This window comes from Neofelis nebulosa, chromosome 2 (genome assembly GCF_028018385.1).
Source record: "Neofelis nebulosa isolate mNeoNeb1 chromosome 2, mNeoNeb1.pri, whole genome shotgun sequence".
NCBI classification, from domain to species: Eukaryota; Metazoa; Chordata; class Mammalia; order Carnivora; family Felidae; genus Neofelis; species Neofelis nebulosa.
This window is the reverse complement of record NC_080783.1, coordinates 144,313,565-144,330,797: the sequence shown is the minus strand read 5'-3', so window position 1 is coordinate 144,330,797 and position 17,233 is coordinate 144,313,565. Positions and strand designations below refer to the sequence as shown.

General features: G+C 40.6%; 1 protein-coding gene across 3 annotated transcripts in view; it reads right to left on the bottom strand.

Moving 5' to 3' along the window:
• The window catches only part of TGFBR3 (transforming growth factor beta receptor 3), a 207,080-nt gene that overhangs the window by 177,181 nt on the left and 12,666 nt on the right, over nt 1-17,233 (bottom strand). For 2 of the 3 annotated variants that reach the window (XM_058716599.1, XM_058716601.1), the window contains exon 2: nt 2,830-3,012. In XM_058716599.1, coding sequence (XP_058572582.1) covers nt 2,830-2,917 — 88 coding nt within the window. In that variant the 5' untranslated portion in view covers nt 2,918-3,012. Of the gene's footprint in view, nt 1-2,829; nt 3,013-15,525; nt 15,580-17,233 lie in introns of all 3 variants that reach the window. The other variant, XM_058716600.1, reaches the window with a different exon arrangement.

Here is a 17,233-nt window from a genome sequence, read left to right as displayed (position 1 = left end):
AAACGTCCAACTCTTTTTTTTTTTTTTAATGTTTATTTATTTATTTTGAGAGAGAGAAAGAGAAAGAATCCCAAGCAGGTTCCACCTTGTCAGCCCAGAACCTGACACAGAGCTTGATCTCAGGAACTGTAAGATCCTGACCTGAACCAAAACCAAGAGTCAGATGCTTAACTGACTGAGCCACCCAGGAGTCCCTAAGCGTCCGACTCTTGATTTTGGCTCAGGTCATGATCTCATGGTCATGAGATCAAATTCTGGGTCAGGCTCCATGCTGGATATGGAGCCAGCTTTAAATTCTCTCTCTTGGGGCACCTCAGTGGCTCAGTCAGTTGAGTGTCCGACTTCAGCTCAGGTCACGATCCCGTGATTTCATAGTTCTGAGTTCCAGCCCTACTTTGGGCTCACTGCTGTCTGCACAGAGCCCGTTTCAGATCCTTTGTCCCCCTTTCTCTCTGCCCCTCCCCCACTTGTGCCCTCTCTCAAAAATAAAAAATAAAAAACATTTTTAAAAAAGATTTTCTCTGTCCCTCTCCTGCACATTCACGCATGCACACACTCTCTCCCTTTCTCTCAAAAAACAAAAAACAAAAAAAAGATGGAGCACATCCGCACATCCACAAAGCTCTCCCTAGCTGCTCCAATCCACCAGGGCTTCCCCTTCTGACCTCTCTGAGGTCTTTTGGCTTTTATTTGGTATTCACCATATACTGATTATTTTGTTGTATGGTTTTATTTTATATACCTAAAGTACAAATGATTCAAAGGAAGGGATGAATCTTAACATTCCTTTGTATGACCCTAAGTGACCAGTGCTGTGCTTTGCACTTAGAAGGACTCAGTGAATATGTGATTTACTGGCTATCAGTATATACAAAACATTTCTTCCTTCTTATTCATTCGTTTAGGCAATAGTTTGTTCAAAAAGGCACCTCTAGTGCTATTCACGTAGTTGTGTTCAGTTTGTGAAAATATACTGAGCTACACACTTCATGTGTACATTTCTCTATGTAAACTGTATTTCAATAAAAATTTAGCATTAAAAAAAGGTATCTCTACCTCTACCATTAATCACTTGCTTCAGGTTGCTACAAAATTTGTAACTCTACTATACCTTCAATTTTACTGTAATTCTCAGCAAAATTTTTATTATGTATACAATTCAAAAAAATATTTTACCGATGGCCTGGAAGAAAAAGGAAGGTCTTAACCAAAACTGATTCATTATCTAATACATCAAGGTTATACAGAGTCATCAAACTCACCACTTTCCCATGAAGTATCTTCTTCAGTTATGTTTTTCAGTCTGTTCCAGGCATCAGTGAAAGCAGAAAATTCTGCCTCAAACCCACCAGGTATGATTATACCTCTTGTCATCAAAACAACACTTTTTTTTTTAAAGGCACATTTTCAATCAAGCCATCTCTCCCTCCCTCCCTCCCTCCCTCTCTCTCTCGCTACTACTTTTCAATTAAATTTTAATTAAGATCAATTTTGACATAGAGGCTAAAAGACAAATAACTCTTCAATCATGAGGCAAAATGAAACTGCTGACAGAGAGTGGGCAGTTCAAATTCACACCATCATTTAAAAAACAAAACAAAAAAACTAGCAACTTTCTCCCAAGGTATTTGCAACAAGAGGGACAATCCGCTGTCCAATCCCATAAACCAAGTTCTACAAACTGACTTTCACTCAGCCTGTGCCTCCAAATGACTCCCGGTCTGAGTCTACTGGAGCCTTAACAGCTTCTTACTGGCTTCTTCAGTAGAGCACAGAGGATAAGAGCATAGAGGTAAAACCTGGCTCCTCCACTTCCCAGCAGCACGATGCTGTGCCCATTATTTAATCACTCCATACCTCATTTCATCAACTGTAAAATGGGACAAAATAATCCTACCTACCTTACAGTTGTGATTAAGAGAGCTCATGAAATAACATCCTTATTCACTGTTATATCCTGTAACTGTTTAGCCCTGTGCCTGGCTGTAGTGCACACTCAATAAATGGTTATTATTATGATCACTATCATCTCATCTGTAGGTGAATTCAATAGCCAAAACCAAGAGGCTAATCATTTTCCAAGTTAATGCATGTACTCTTGTGGAGACCAGCCACTTCACAGAACTGGTCCAACAAATTCTTTCATGTAGCTCATTATAGAACAGACACAAAGCAAATTACCACAAAATAGGGCAAATTAAGCTTCCAAATTTGTTAAGTAACCCTGACTGGGAACGCTAAGATGTTGGCGTGGGGGATCTAATACTCTTACTGAAGCGACAATGTTCCCACCAAATCTTTTGTTTCTTCTTATCTCCAATCTCATACTCTGATGGCCTCCAGGAAGCACAGTTCTGTACTTTTCCTAAAGTTACACATTAAAATATCTGAATAGACAAAATTAATAACCTCCTAAGCATCTCTGCAGAGATGGAATGTCACCTCTATCTACAAGATCTATTTATTTTATGATAAAGAACAAAAAGGCTTTCTTGAAATTTTCATTTAGGACAAGAAAAGAAATGTAATCTATGCATGTAACAAAATGAAGCAGGTTTAAACATTAGCATATTTGTTCTCTACCTATCTCACCACTGATGGTTAGTTAGGTATCTACATCACGAACATGAGAATGTCTAGCACCAGTCTAGTAAAATGTAACACAGGCAAACATACTATGTAATCTGTGGTCAAATATTTTATTTCCTCGAAGAACATAAATACGTTTTGCATAAGCATCACATTTCCTAAATTTTTCCAAACTGAAGAGACTGAGGAAAAATATACCCAGAAGAATAATGAGCCTGCAACCTATATTATACAACTCACCGGCAGTGGCTACACAGGAACTCAGCAAGGCAAACATGGCAATCACATAGTAAGAAGCCATTTTGATTTCTCCAGAAGCGTGCCCCATTTAGTCACCCTCAGCCGAGACTTCTTCAGATTGTAGACAGACTTTGCAAATCAGAAGTGGCCTTAAAAAATCCTTCTTTCCAATTTTCAAATTGCCTGTAAAAATAAACATATTTCAAGAAGAAAACTTAACGCAGAAACACCTTTTCAAAAACACATTAAAGTGAAATGAACAATTTCTAAGAGTGCCTGGGTGGCTCAGTCGGTTGAGTGTCTGAGTCTTGATTTCAGCTCAGGTAATGATCTCACGGTTTGTGGGATTAAGCCCCGAGTCAATTGGGATTTTCTCTCCCTCTTTCCTCACTCTCTCTCTCTGCCCCTCCTGGGCATGTGCATGCTCTTTCTTGATCTCTCTCTCAAAATAAATAAATAAACATTAAAAAAAAAAGCATTTGGGGCACCTGGGTGGCTCAGTCCGTTAAGCGACCGACTTTAGCTCAGGTCATGATCTCGCAGTTTGTGAATTCAAGCCCCTCGCTGGGTTCTGCTGCTGACAGCTCAGAGCCTGGAGCCCATTTTGGATTCTGTGTCTCCCTCTCTCTTCGCCCCTCCCCCTGCTCAGGTTCTCTCTTTCCTTCAAAAATAAACATTAAAAAAATGTTTTTTGTTTTTTTTTTAACTTTTTTTTTTTTAATTTATTTTTGAGACAGAGAGAGCCAGAGCATGAACGGGGGAGGGGCAGAGAGAGAGGGAGACACAGAATCAGAAGCAGGCTCCAGGCTCTGAGCCATCAGCCCAGAGCCCGATGTGGGGCTCGAACTCATGGACCACAAGATCGTGACCTGAGCTGAAGTCCAATGCTCAACTGACTGAGCCACCCAGGCACCCCTAAAAAAATGTTTTTAAATAAGTAAATAATAATAATAAAAGAATTTCTAAAGGGTGTAAGATAAATTTATCTTAAAACATGCTTAGACAGCACTCCAGGAACTGAATTGGGGGGTGCTAATTACCTAATAAAGATTTTTAAAGTAAATACTTTTATAAAGAAATGCTTATTTTTGACCCCCCCCCTTTTTTTTTAAGTAATCTCTCCACCCAACATGGGGCTCAAACCTGCAACCCTGAGATCAAGAGTTGCACACTCCACTGACTGAGCCAGCCAGGTGCCCCAGACACTTTAAACCTTTGGTTTTATATAATATTTTCAGGAATACAGAAGAAAATCAAGGTGCATCTACAATAGAATATTACCAGTTACGCTGTGGCACCAAAGTAATCAATGACACTTGATATATGAATTTCCTAGTGTCAACAAGGAAATACAAAGAACTCTGATCAGAGACTCAATCTGTTGTTATAATGACAGAGTCATTACAAGCATCAAATTAAGATACATTAATAACAAATCTTAAAAAAAAAAAAAAAAAGAACCATCAAAAGGAGAGATTCTCATGTCAACTGTCTGACAACATTTTAATAGGAGGAAAGTCTTCCCTGTCTCTCAATCCCCTCTGAGACTCTCTCTCTGATTACTGGACCAGAGGATCCAGAGGTCCTTTCTAACCTTATGCTAACCAGAGCCTTGAAGAACAAGTTTTATGGTGGTTTGTTTAACTTGAATATCCCTCCTATGGCCCTAAAGATTACCTCATTTAGAAGCACCAAATATATTCTCCAGCCCTATATCCTGGCACAACCCACAGAAGTTGTTCGATTCAACAAGCATTTATTGAGCACCTACTATGTTCCAGGCACTGTGTAAGGGCATGGCTAAAAGCACAAAGACCCTGCCTGATCTAGGTGCTGAGCAGATAAGATCATGGAGTTTTCAGGAACCAATTCGAATAGCTGGGGACTACAGCTTTGTTACCCTCACGCAGGAAATACTATCTACAGAACCAGCTTGCTAACTTCACAGATAAAGCCAGTTTGGGTACTTGTAGATACAGTACAAAAATATAAAAAGATAACGGCAAAATGAGTTTCTAATTAAGTGATCTTAGTTCATGGAATCAAGTGTTCGAGAAAAGATATTTAAAATGGCTCTTTTCAGTAGTAAACTAACTGCCTGTGAGAAGGAGGGAAAGAGGTCGATTGGGGACAGAGGTGGGAGAGCACAGGAGCCTTTTTACTGATTCTCATTTGAGTTTTGTACCATTGGGGTATTGCAGGTATTACCTATCCAGAAATAATAACAATCAGGTCCTAATATCAAAGAGAATTATTTATGTATGCCTTGAAACTAAACTGTTATATATGCAGGAGGTACGGTTGTTCAATTTTGATGTAATATTGTGATTACAAAGAGGCTCCTGGGTGGCTCAGTCAGTTAAGCGTCCAACTCCTGATTTTGGCTCAGGTCATAATCTCAGGGTTCTTAAGATGGAACCCCACATCGAGCTCTGGGCTGACAGTGCGAAGCCTGCTTGGGATTCTCTCTCTCTCTCTGCCTCTCTCTCTGCCCCTCCCCTTCTTGTGCTTTCTCTCTCAAAAATAAATGAATAAACGTTAAAAAAAAAAAAGAGAGAGAGAGAGAGAGAGAGTGATTAAAAGCCCAGTATGAATAGAACATGGATTATGGTAACCGTTAAAAGCCTGCCTAGGTATGAATTTACTCTGTCACCTACCAAATGGGTTATGCTGGGTAGATTATTCTGCATGCATAAGCCTATCATATGGGCTATTGTGAGGATTGTGTGTGTGTGTGTGTGTGTGTGTGTGTGTGTGTGTGTAAAGCTTAGAACAGCGCAGAGCACATAATAAGCAATCAATAAATGCTACCTGTGCATTACTTTTGAGGGATTTTTATACCTCGATACAGTGGAGAAATTCGGGTGTGGTTATTAATATAATCCTTAGCTACTGTAAAAACCAGTTTAATCTTTTGTTTACTGAAAAATGAACACTTTAACAGACACAAAAAGGAGAGAAGCTAAAGAATAGAATCACTAAAAGAACAAAATTGCCAGTCAAGTAGAGGCACAAGTCATTGTGACACAACGGTCTGTCTCAAAACTGACTAAATTAGGTAATTTTGGAAGCCATGAAATTGACTTCAATCATCCCCTGAATCCAACACTGCTGTCACCATAATTCCACATTCACCTCAGATGAAATGGAAGTCTCCTCCGTGAACTTAAAAAGTCAATCACGGCAAAGAATTTGTCCCTATTTTTTCCCTTCAAAAAATTAAATTTCCTGAATGGATTGATAAGGAAAACTCTCTCCAGAAGAATATGTTATTTGAGCAAATGCTAAGGGCAATTTTTGCAAAGCAAAGCCTGTAAGGAGATCTGAGGAGAAGATGGCTTCCCAGAGGGTTTTTATGGAGCACATAAACTATAACCAGCACAAGGCTTGTGGGAATATTTAATGAGCATGTGTCACCCCCTACCCACAGCTGCAGAGGGTCTATGGGACTGTGAGAATTAATCCAGGGGCTTAAACCAGGTCTGAATGAACCTGGGGAAAAGAAAGGCAAAACGTTCTATTAAAAATATAGACTGCAAATTGCTGACAAGAATATTGGGCAATTATTAAAATGCAGCAATTACAGATATAACAGAGCCAAGCTAAACAGTTTGATGCCCAAAGGCAAACCACAGCAAGTTTACACCGGATCTTAAAACATCTCCGAGGAAGTCCAGGACAAGTTGAAACTGCACACTGCTGCTTCTAACAAAGAGGGAGCCTTTCTTCTTGTAGCTTAAAAGTCCCTTCGTAATGTAACTTGTTCAAAAAGAAAATAAACTGCAAAGAGTTTTTGTCTAATCTTCTCAAAGTGGTGACAGGATCCTAAGGCAGAGGAGAATAAAAAGGGAAGCGTGTCATTCCCGTTCTGTGAAACTCCAATTTTGGCCAAGACTTGCACATATCAGCATATAGTTTAGGGATCAGTTCCCCAACTAGAACAATGCTGCATGACTGAGGCTTCTAAAAAATTGCAGATCTGAGGGGTGCCTGAATGGCTCGGTCGGTTGAGCATCCAACTTGGGCTCAGGACACGATCTCATGGTCTGTGAGTTCAAGCCCCACATCCGGCTCTGTGTTGACAGCTCAGAGCCTGGAGCCTGCTTCAGATTCTGTCTGTCTGTCTGTCTGTCTCTCTCTCTCTCTCTCTCTCTGCCCCTCCCCTGCTCATGCTCTTGCACACGCGCTTTCTCTCTCAAAAATAAACATTAAAAAAAATTTTTTAAGTTGTAGATCTGAAATAAAACTGAGGAAATAAAAACTCCTCTTTTTTCTGTAAGGTTCTATCACACTCAATTTGTAAAGACCAGACTCACCACCCTGGTTTTCTAAACTCACTGAATCTCTTTGGACTTCATGAACTAAATGCTTCTTTTAGAAATATCAATAAGGTACTCTGCAATCTTGAAAGAACAATGTGGGGTCCACTCATTTTGTTTACATGTCAAAGTAATGTGTTCCATTCAAAGGGTACCAGAACTTTTAGTACCTACAAATGAGCAGAAAAAAAATTCTAAGTAAGAGTTTAATGGATTTAAAACACACACACACACACACGAATGTGTTACTAATTTTTTTTAAATAGGCTTCATGACCAGCTCAGAGCCCAACATGGGTTTGAACTCATAACCTTGAGATCAAAACCTGAGCTGAGATCAAAAGTAGCATACTTAACCAACTGAGCCACCCAGGCACCCCTAATTCTTCTAATTTCAGAGTTCCTCTATTTCTGAGGCCATTAAACAGAGCATGCTGCCCCACACTGTCTGATGATCAAATAGCTCTGGCTATATCCACAAGATTATTCAAAATCAGAACTTACAATTAACTTGGAGTGGATCTATTTCTCAATTAAAGGAATTAGCATGCTAGAGATACATCATAGCTTTAAAAAAATTTTTTTTTACGTTTATTTATTTTTGAGACAGAGAGAGACAGAGCATGAACAGGGGAGGGTCAGAGAGAGAGGGAGACACAGAATCTGAAACGGGCTCCAGGCTCTGAGCTGTCAGCACAGAGCCCGACACGGGGCTCGAACTCACAGACCGTGAGATCATGACCTGAGCCGAAGTCGGACGCTTAACCGACTGAGCCATCCAGGCGCCCCCATCATAGCTTTTAAAGGTAGAAGAGAGCAACATGATTTCAATGATGAAGAGGAACACAGTCTCCAAGCCCAGCACTTGCCCAAAATAATACCGCAGCTTCAAGAGTAGAAACCAGGTCTTCCCATGGCAGGCTCTACCTCCCAGATCCAGACCTGTCACCAAAAACAAGACACCATTTTCTCCCCCTCAATTCTCAATCTCTGAAAACAGTTTTTCCAAGAGAGGGAGAAGCCTGACAGGGCTGCCATCACACACTGGGACTTCCACACTGACATATACCCTCTGTACAAACCATTATGGACCTCAAACTACGACTTGACTTCAGGACTAAAGGTGGCAACTATAATAAATAAAGAATCCATGGTAATGTGGTATGACTCCCAAGCTCTCTGAAAATGCAAAGGGCAAGATGAAGCACAAACATGTGCATTGTCCTATCTTAACACTAAGACTTTGGTCAATGAGGAAAATATTCAACAAATCTGAAGATCTTCAAGACAGAAATATATTGAGTAGAATAAAAAAAAAAAATACCATTGAGTGGAATTTTAAAAAACACCAAAATAACACCTGAGTTTCTGGTCCCTTAAACATGAAATTACTTTTTAATGGATCATTAAAATGTTTCTGGTTGGCCATGTACGTGAATTCTGGGGAGAAAATATACTGCTAAGTCTGTAAATGGTTAAAGAAAAGTTGGTAAAGGAATTCATCTCATGGTTATTCAACATGTTATTCAGGGGATTTAAAAAAAGAGGCAGGATGGATGACATCAATATCTAGCTTGGCAGCTTATAAAAAGGGGTATACAGGATGTAGAAGAGATACTGTTGTTTGTCTGATGACATTTGGATGCCCTTTAAGACCTGTACACAGAGAAAGCAAAGCCACCTTACTGAATCACAACAGCAAGTCTCAGATTTCTCTACTATACAAAGAAACTGGTTAATTCCAAATCCCCATTTTCAGACAGATTTGGCGAAAGGGGGAAAGTTCTGGATTTGGATAAGAACTCTTTGGAATCACATTCAAACGCAATCAACATTCAACAAATACTACGATGAGCCAGGTGCTGTTGAAGATGCCAAGGCTACAGCACTGAAAAAGGAACCAAAAATCCTGCCCTCATGGAGCTTGTATTTAGTAGAAGTAACACCTATTGTGACATTAGGTAAGATATTTAATTTTCTGAGCTTTATTTCTTCCTTCAGTAGGTCTTTAGTTATTGCTTACTCTGTGTCAGGCAATGGGAATATAACAGCCAAGGAACAAGATACGTTCTGTGCCCTCATGGGCTTAAAGTCTGGTGGGATACCCACAAATGCTCACAAATTTGTAATTACATGCTATGATAAGAGCTCTAAAGGAAAAGTACCCACAACCTGAAGGATAAGTAGAGGTTTAAAACAGTGAGGTTTAAAAGATTTCCAGGTACGGGAACTATTAAAGGCCCCTGGCACTGGAAGGAAAGAGGCTGCAAAGCCAAAAAAGAAAAGAGAGAGACAGAAATAAGGTTCAAGAAAGGGTTTAAGCAGGGAAGAGTTATGATCCATTGGGTTAAGATTTCCCCCTTATAGGGGTGCTTGGCTGGCTCAGTGGGTAGAGGTTGCAACTCTTAATCTTAGGGTCATGAATTCAAGTCCCACATTAGGCATAGAGTTTACTTTAAAAAGCAGGGGGGAAGGCCTGGGTGGCTCAGTTGGTTGAGCGTCTGACTCTTGATTTCAGGTCAGGTCTAGCCACGCGCTGGACTCCACACTGAGTATGGAGCCTGCTTAAGATTCTCTCTCTCTCCTCCATCCCTCTCCTCTGCTCGCGCTCTGTCTCCGGAATAAAATTAAAAATAGAACTACCATATATGATCTAGTAACTCTACTTCTGGGTATACATCCAAAGGAAATGAAACCACTGTGCTAAAGAGATATCTGCACCCTTATGTCCACTGCAGTATTATTTAAAATAGCCAAGACCCTTGGGGCGCCTGGGTGGCTCAGTCGGTTGAGTGTCCGACTTCGGCTCAGGTCACGATCTCACGGTTCGCGGGTTTGAGCCCCGCGTCGGGCTGTGTGTGCTGACAGCTCAGAGCCTGGAGCCTGCTTCAGATTCTGTATCTTCCCTCGCTCTGTGCCCCTCCCCCACTCATGCTCTGTCTCTGTCTCTCAAAAGTGAATAAAGATTAAAAAAATTATAAATTAATAAATAAATAAAAATAATAAATAAAATAGCCAAGACCCTGGAAACAACCTAAATGTCCATCAACAGGTAAATGGATTTTTTAAAAATGCAGTATATATACACAATGGAATACTATTCAGAAAGAAAGAAAGAAAGAAAGAAAGAAAGAAAGAAAGAAAGAAAGAAAGAAAGAAAAAAGAAATGCTGCATTTCCAACAACATGGAAGGACTTTGTGGGCATTACGCTAAGTGAAATAACTCAGACATTTCATATGACAGTCTATGAGCTCACTTATATGTAGAATCTAAAAACTGAACTCACGGAAACAGAGAACAGATTGATGGTGCCTGAGGTTAGGGGTGGAGGAAGTGGGGGAAGATGATCAAAAGGTAAAAACTTCCAGTTATAAGATCAATTAAGTCCTGGGGATGTAATATACAACATGATGACTACATGTTAACAATACTGTATTACATATTTGAAAGTTGCTAAGAGGGTAAATCTTAAAAGTTCTCATCACAAGAAAAAAAAATCTGTGACTAAGTGAGGTGATGGATGTTAAGTAAACTTATTGTGGTGATCATTTTGCTATATATACACACATATCATTATGTTTTGCACCCTAAACTTACACAACATTATGTCAATTATATCTCAATATAACAGGAACAAAAATAAAAATAAATAAACATTTTCTTGAGTACCCTATTGAGAATATACTGAAAGGAGCCTAGAGTGCATGGAAAATCCATGGAGACTCCTCGTGGCTGGCTCATCTGGTAAAGCATGCAACTCTTGATCCTGGGGTTGTAAGCTTGAGCCCCATGTTGGGTACAGAGGTTATTAAAAGTAAAATCTTGGGGCACCTGGGTGACTCAGCTGATTGAGCATCTGACTTTGGCTCAGGTCATGATCTCATGGTTCATAAGGTCAAGCCCCATGTCAGGCTTGCTGCGCAGAGCCCACTTTGACTCCTCTGTTCCCCTCTCTCTGCCCCTCCCCTGCTCATGCTCTCTCTCTCTCTCTCTCGAAAATAAACATTAAAAAAATAAAATCTTTAAAAAAAAAAGACTCTTAGAAGCAGATCACACAAGAAAAGAGTTTTAGATGAGAATGGAGACTCGGTTTCTTCATTTTTTAGAAGAAAATAACCTTCCCTACATAACAGGGTCGTTGCAAGAATCAAATAAGACTGTACGTGTAACAGCATGAAAGCTATCATTATTTGTCACAGCAGGCTATCTCTACCAAAGAGAATGAATCCTGAGGCCTAAGATTAAAGTTCCAACATTCTGTGGCTGCCAGTGGCAGGAAAAGAAGAATTACTTTTGAACTACCTTACACATGGGAAGGAATTCCACATGAAGACTCCCACATGAAGGGAGGCAGGAGGCACGGAGGTTACAAGATGTTCATAGAAGCTGGACTCTGCTCTCCCCGGCACCTCCAGGGCCTGGCCCACCCTCATTCCTGACCCAGAGTATGACCAACACATCTCTGGCCCCAGAATCCTTAGTTACCTTGAGGCTAACCTTCAGCCAGTCCTTAGAAGCCCCTCTGTCTATCCCAAGCACAACAGATCTCACTACTCAAGCAAAATACAGCAGAAAGGGATGCACTTCATACTGCTGTAAAAGACCACGTTTTATTCAAGTTCACAAAGGAAAGATTTTTCACCCACCCTTGCAATATTTCAAGGACAATCCTTCACACTTAATATTTTTGGATTCAAAGATTGCTGTTGCTCATAACTATAAGCTAATTAATAGAGAACTGTACTTGGGGATTCCAAACCTGGCTTACCCAGACATGTTACACTGGACAGCCTCTACCACTCCCTTATCTGACATTCTGATTATAATATGTGAGATAGAATATGGGCATGTTACCTAAAACAATACCTGGCCCAAAGTACATTAAAAATATATGTATATGTGGGGCGCCTGAGTGGCCCAGGAGGTTAAGTGTCTGACTTTGGCTAAGGTCATGATCTTGCGGTCCATGAATTCGAGCCCCATGTGGGGTGCCCAGCTCTGCTGACAGCTCAGAGCCTGGATCCTGCTTCAGATTCTGTGTTTCTCTCTCTCTCTCTCTCTCTGTCTCTCTCTCTCTCTGCCCCTCCCCGTTCATGCTCTCTCTTTCTCTCTCAAAAATAAATATCAAAAAAACTTTTTTTAAATAGTAGTCACTGAAGTTTTTTATGGCTAAAATACCCCTAGGCTTTCAAAAAACCAAGCAAACTACTAGTAGTGAGATAATATAGTTTATACCAAAAATCAGTATTAATTTTAGACTTCATCATCTAGAATTCCAAAAAAATACCTCCATTACCAAAAAACAATGACTCCAAACTCAATACAAGATAGGAGTCCTAAAGATAGTCCTAATACTGCAAAGCTGCTGCGAAAGGGTGCTAAAGCGACTCACTGCCTCAACAGCACTGGTGTAAGTTTCAGGAATCTGGCTGCAGGGCCCTCCTCAATTCTACCTTACCATTCCCAATTTAGCTTCAGGGGTTTAGCTGGAGGCTGAGGAACTCCTGCTGGCAATGGCACCAACCAAGCTGCCTGGAGTGAGGAATCAGCTATCACCAAAAGGGCCTACTGAATCACGAAGTTGCAATTATTCCAGCAAAAGTCAGCACAGCTGAGTATCAGGACACCAGTCAACATCCCTTAGGCCCTAGTAAGCACTAGGCCATTAAAAAAAACTTTTGGAAAGCTACATCTACTAGACTTCCATTAGACTATTTTGTAATTTAGTAATTTACTAAAATATTTTATTCACATTTATTTACATTCACAGGGATTCTGCAAATAAATGAATTCAGAATAAATACTTCAGCAATAGACTATTCTAGTCTGCTAATTACAATTCAGCACATTTTTTTCTTTCTTTCCACTGACTTCCAATAAAACATTATTTCTCTTAAATGGGGGTAATCCCTTAATACACAACATTTCAATTATTTAACTGATTATTTGGTAAAGAAAGGGCTCAGCAGCTGAGGCATGTGAAACATTAGAAATTAAAATCCTGGGGCACCTGGGTGGCTCAGTCAGTTGAGCATCCGACTTCGGCTCAGGTCATGAAACACGGTTCGTGGGTTCGAGCCCCACACTGGGCTCTGTGCTTGCTGACAGCTCAGAGCCTGGAGCCTGCTTCGGATTCTGTGTCTCCACTCTCTGCCCCTCCCCTGCTCGTGCTCTGTGTCACTCTGTCTCTCAAAAATAAATAAATGTAAAAAATAAATAAATAAATAAATAAATAAATAAAATTAAAAAAAAAAAAATTAAAATCCTTCAGTAGTCACCCATTGCTGTCAAGAACAAAGACCAAAACCCTTCCCATGACTGCTGGATGTTGCCTATTTAGTCTGACCTCATTCTCTGTATGCTCCAGCCACACCTGCCTCAATTCAGTCCCACAAAAGGGCCAAGCCCTTGCTTTCAGAAGCAATGTTCCAACCCCGTCAGAACTCAGTGATCCTCTGTAATCTCCCTAACACAGCCACTTACTAACATCTTCAGGTCTCAACTCTGTGTATAAGCATTACTTCTTTAAGGAAGCCTCCTATGATTCCCTCAGACACAGTTAAACTTAGACACCTGGAATGTAGTTCAAGTCAACTCTGCAGATAGATGTTTATGTGATTATTTCCTTCCAGGCATGGCTTTCCTACATCTGTTCACTCTAGAAAGAAGGACTGCAGTCTCCCGGCTAGCAGCAGTAGTCTACCTATGTGGCATATAGTAGGCATCCAATGAAGGTACCATAATGGGTAGCAAGTATCAAACGCAATTCTGTACATTACAGTCAAAAGGATGGAAAGATGGTGAATTATCAAAACATTTCTCAATAATAAATGATAAACTGACAAATAACAGCTGTGTGTAAGAAAGAACCTATATCTCAGGCAGCTGCAAAGGAACAGGAAAGACAGGAGTTCTGGCATCAACATGTTTTACAAGCTTAGACAAGTCACTCCATTCTGGGCTTTAATGTCTTCATCTCTAATACGAAGAGATTAAACAAGAAAATCTTTTGTTCTATACCGTACTTATAATTGTCATTATATGTATAACAACTAATCCTGAATCCCTCCTATAAAATGAGACTTCAAACACACTTGTGGAAATTTGAAATACGTGGTCATGTAATGGCTAGCACGAATGACTTAACAAAACTGGAAAGCACTAGCCAAGAAAAACATTCAATTTGACAACCTAAGTGTAAATAAAATACTAAGACTATAGTAACTACTTTTAATACATAGCTGATATAAACAAAAATATTTTTTAAGTTTATTTTGAGAGAGAGCACATGAGCAGGGGGAAGGGTAGAGAGAGAGAGAGGGAGAGAGAATCCCAAGCAGGCTCCACACTGTCAATGCAGAGCCCCACTCGCAGGGTCCAATCCCACAAACCGTGAGATCATGACCTGAGCCAAAATCAAGAGTCAGATGTTTAACCGAATGAGCCACCCACGCGCCCCAACAAAATATATTTAAATCGTTATTTTCTGAGCAATGTAGACACACACAAAACCTAAATATTGTCAGATCTGCCCAATTTATCAAAACTGCCATTTTTACTCTATTCCTAAAACTCCAAGAACTCTACTCATCCCCCTCACCTCATTCCAAAAAACAATCTAATTAATCCCATCCCACTGCAAACACAGTCTCCTTGACATTTTGTGGATAATTTGTCCCGTGTTATCTTCTACTCAGAGCCAACCCAGAATGTTAGAAATAGATAACATCTACTCCAGCTCTCTAATTTCACAGATTAACAAACCAGGAATTAGAAAGGCTCAGTGACTGGCCCACTGTTACACAGCTAGTTTGTAGCACAGCCAAGAATTGTCCGCATGCTGCTTTGTAATTATTCTGTGGTTGTTCATGTTTTTATTCCACGTTCCCCTTCCTTGTAGAGGCTAACACCCTGCTTTCCTCTTCTGACCCCACAAAATATCTCAGCTACCACCTATTGAGCACCTACTGCGTTTTTCACAATTTCTCATTTCATCCTCTCAACAACCCAAGAATACTACTTTGTAGTGAGAAAAGTGAGGCTTCAAGACACTCAACAGCCCCAGGGTCACCAGCTACTAAGTCCTGGCACCAGATTTGGAGCCCAGGTTTGTCTGATTCTCTTAACACTACAAATGGGAGCTCCTCCTCTATGGATGCCAACCACGCCCTGCACTGTAGTGGGCATGATTCGATCCGACCTATGACAAGTTATTTTGTTTTGAAACCAGAGAGGCAAGGCTCAATGGGTGGTTTTATTTCACTTCATTCATTCATTCACTAAACATTTATTAGCACCTACCACGTGCCAGGCTAGTGCTGGGGAAGCTGGGGACATAGCAATGAACTAAACACGGCACTGTTTTCACGGAGCTTACCTTCTCATGGGGGAGAAAGACAACAAATTTGTAATGTGTCAAGTGATCGAAGTCCTATGAAAGAAAAATAAAGCAGGTTAAGGAGAGAGAGTGCTGAGAGGAGGAATATTATTTTAGACCTAGGGTGGTCACGGAAGTTGTGATATTGTGATTTATAACGAGAAATACACATTTGGTCTTAGTCCCCGATTCTGGCACAAAGTTCCTACAATCCTTGGAATTTCCTAAGTGATGACAGGAATAAAGGTGTCTTTTGTTCTGTTAATGAGGTGACTTCTGGACCCTACCTCAGGATGGGGGCTGCTTACCAGGAGAACCAACAGCTCACTAGAGGGTGGAAACTTTCAGTTCTTTTTCAGAGAGGGGCTGGAGGTTGACTCAACTGCCAATCACCAAAGATTTAATCAATCATGCCTATGTAACAAAGCCTCTGTAAAAACCCAAAAGGATGGGGTTTGGAGACTGGGGAGAGTGCCTTGCCCAGGTAACATGGAAGCTCTATGCCCTTTTTCCACACCTTGCACTGTGTATCACTCCCGTCTGGCTATTGTTGAATTATATCCTTTTACAATAAACCAGAAATCTAGTAAGTAAAATGTTTTTCTGAGTTCTGTGAGCAGCTCTAGCAAGTTAATCAAACCCAAGGAGGGGTTGTGGGAATCTCCAACCTGCAGCCTGGGCTTGTGACCTGTCAAGCAGAAGGCAGTCCTGTGGGACTGTGGAATCGAATGTTATCTCTCCAGGTAGAGAGTAAATAGTGTCAGAATTAGTGGTGTGTGGGAAGACAGCCCCACACACATATAGGAACTGGTTACCAGAAACGTTTTTAGAGGGCCTCTCAGATGAGGTGACATTTGAGCACAGGGACAGAGCTATGACAGAGCAAGACAGAGCTATGACAACATCAGAAAGAAAAGCATCGCACACAGTGCAGTTAGTAAATATAAAGCGTGTGCTTGATGTGTTGTTGGAGATTACATACAGCATAGTGCGAAGTGTTGGGAAACCCTGCCCCCAGGCCCTCAAATCCCTGCCCTGCCTCTTCCTAGCAGTGGAACTATGAGGAACTTACTAAATACCTCCAAGTCTCATCTATAACATAGAAATAATGATTCTATTTTCCTAAGGGGGCTGTTATTAGAATTAAGTAAATTAGTAACACATAAAGCATGTGTTAATGCTTTATGTTAATACCTAGTTTGTTCCTAGGGTTCAGGAAATGGTAGTGATGATGATTTTTAACCAGGTCATTGATAACATCTCCATTCAAGACAATTTATTCTCAATTTGATAGTTTTGAATCCAAGGGTTAAATCATGCTGTTAGCTTTGTACATGGCCAATAACTTCCTCCTAAGCCTTTGACTTCCTTAGCTGGGCTTCCTGTCCTGATGAGGAACCACAATGATGTTATCACAAAAAGAGTAGGAGGAAGGGCACCTGGGTGGCTCAGTCTGGTTGATCAGTTGATGGTTGATCCTCAGACTCTTGATTTCAGCTCAGGTCGTGATCTCATGGTTATTGAATCATGATCTCATGGTTCGTGAGTTTGAGTCCCACAACGGGCTCCTCACTGACAGTACAGAGCCTGTTTGTGATTCTCTCTCTCCCTCCCTCTCTCTCTGCCCCTTCCCTGCATGTACTTGCACTCTCGCTCTCTCTCAAAAATAAATAAACTTAAAAAAAAAGAGGCAGGAGGCAAATGACTC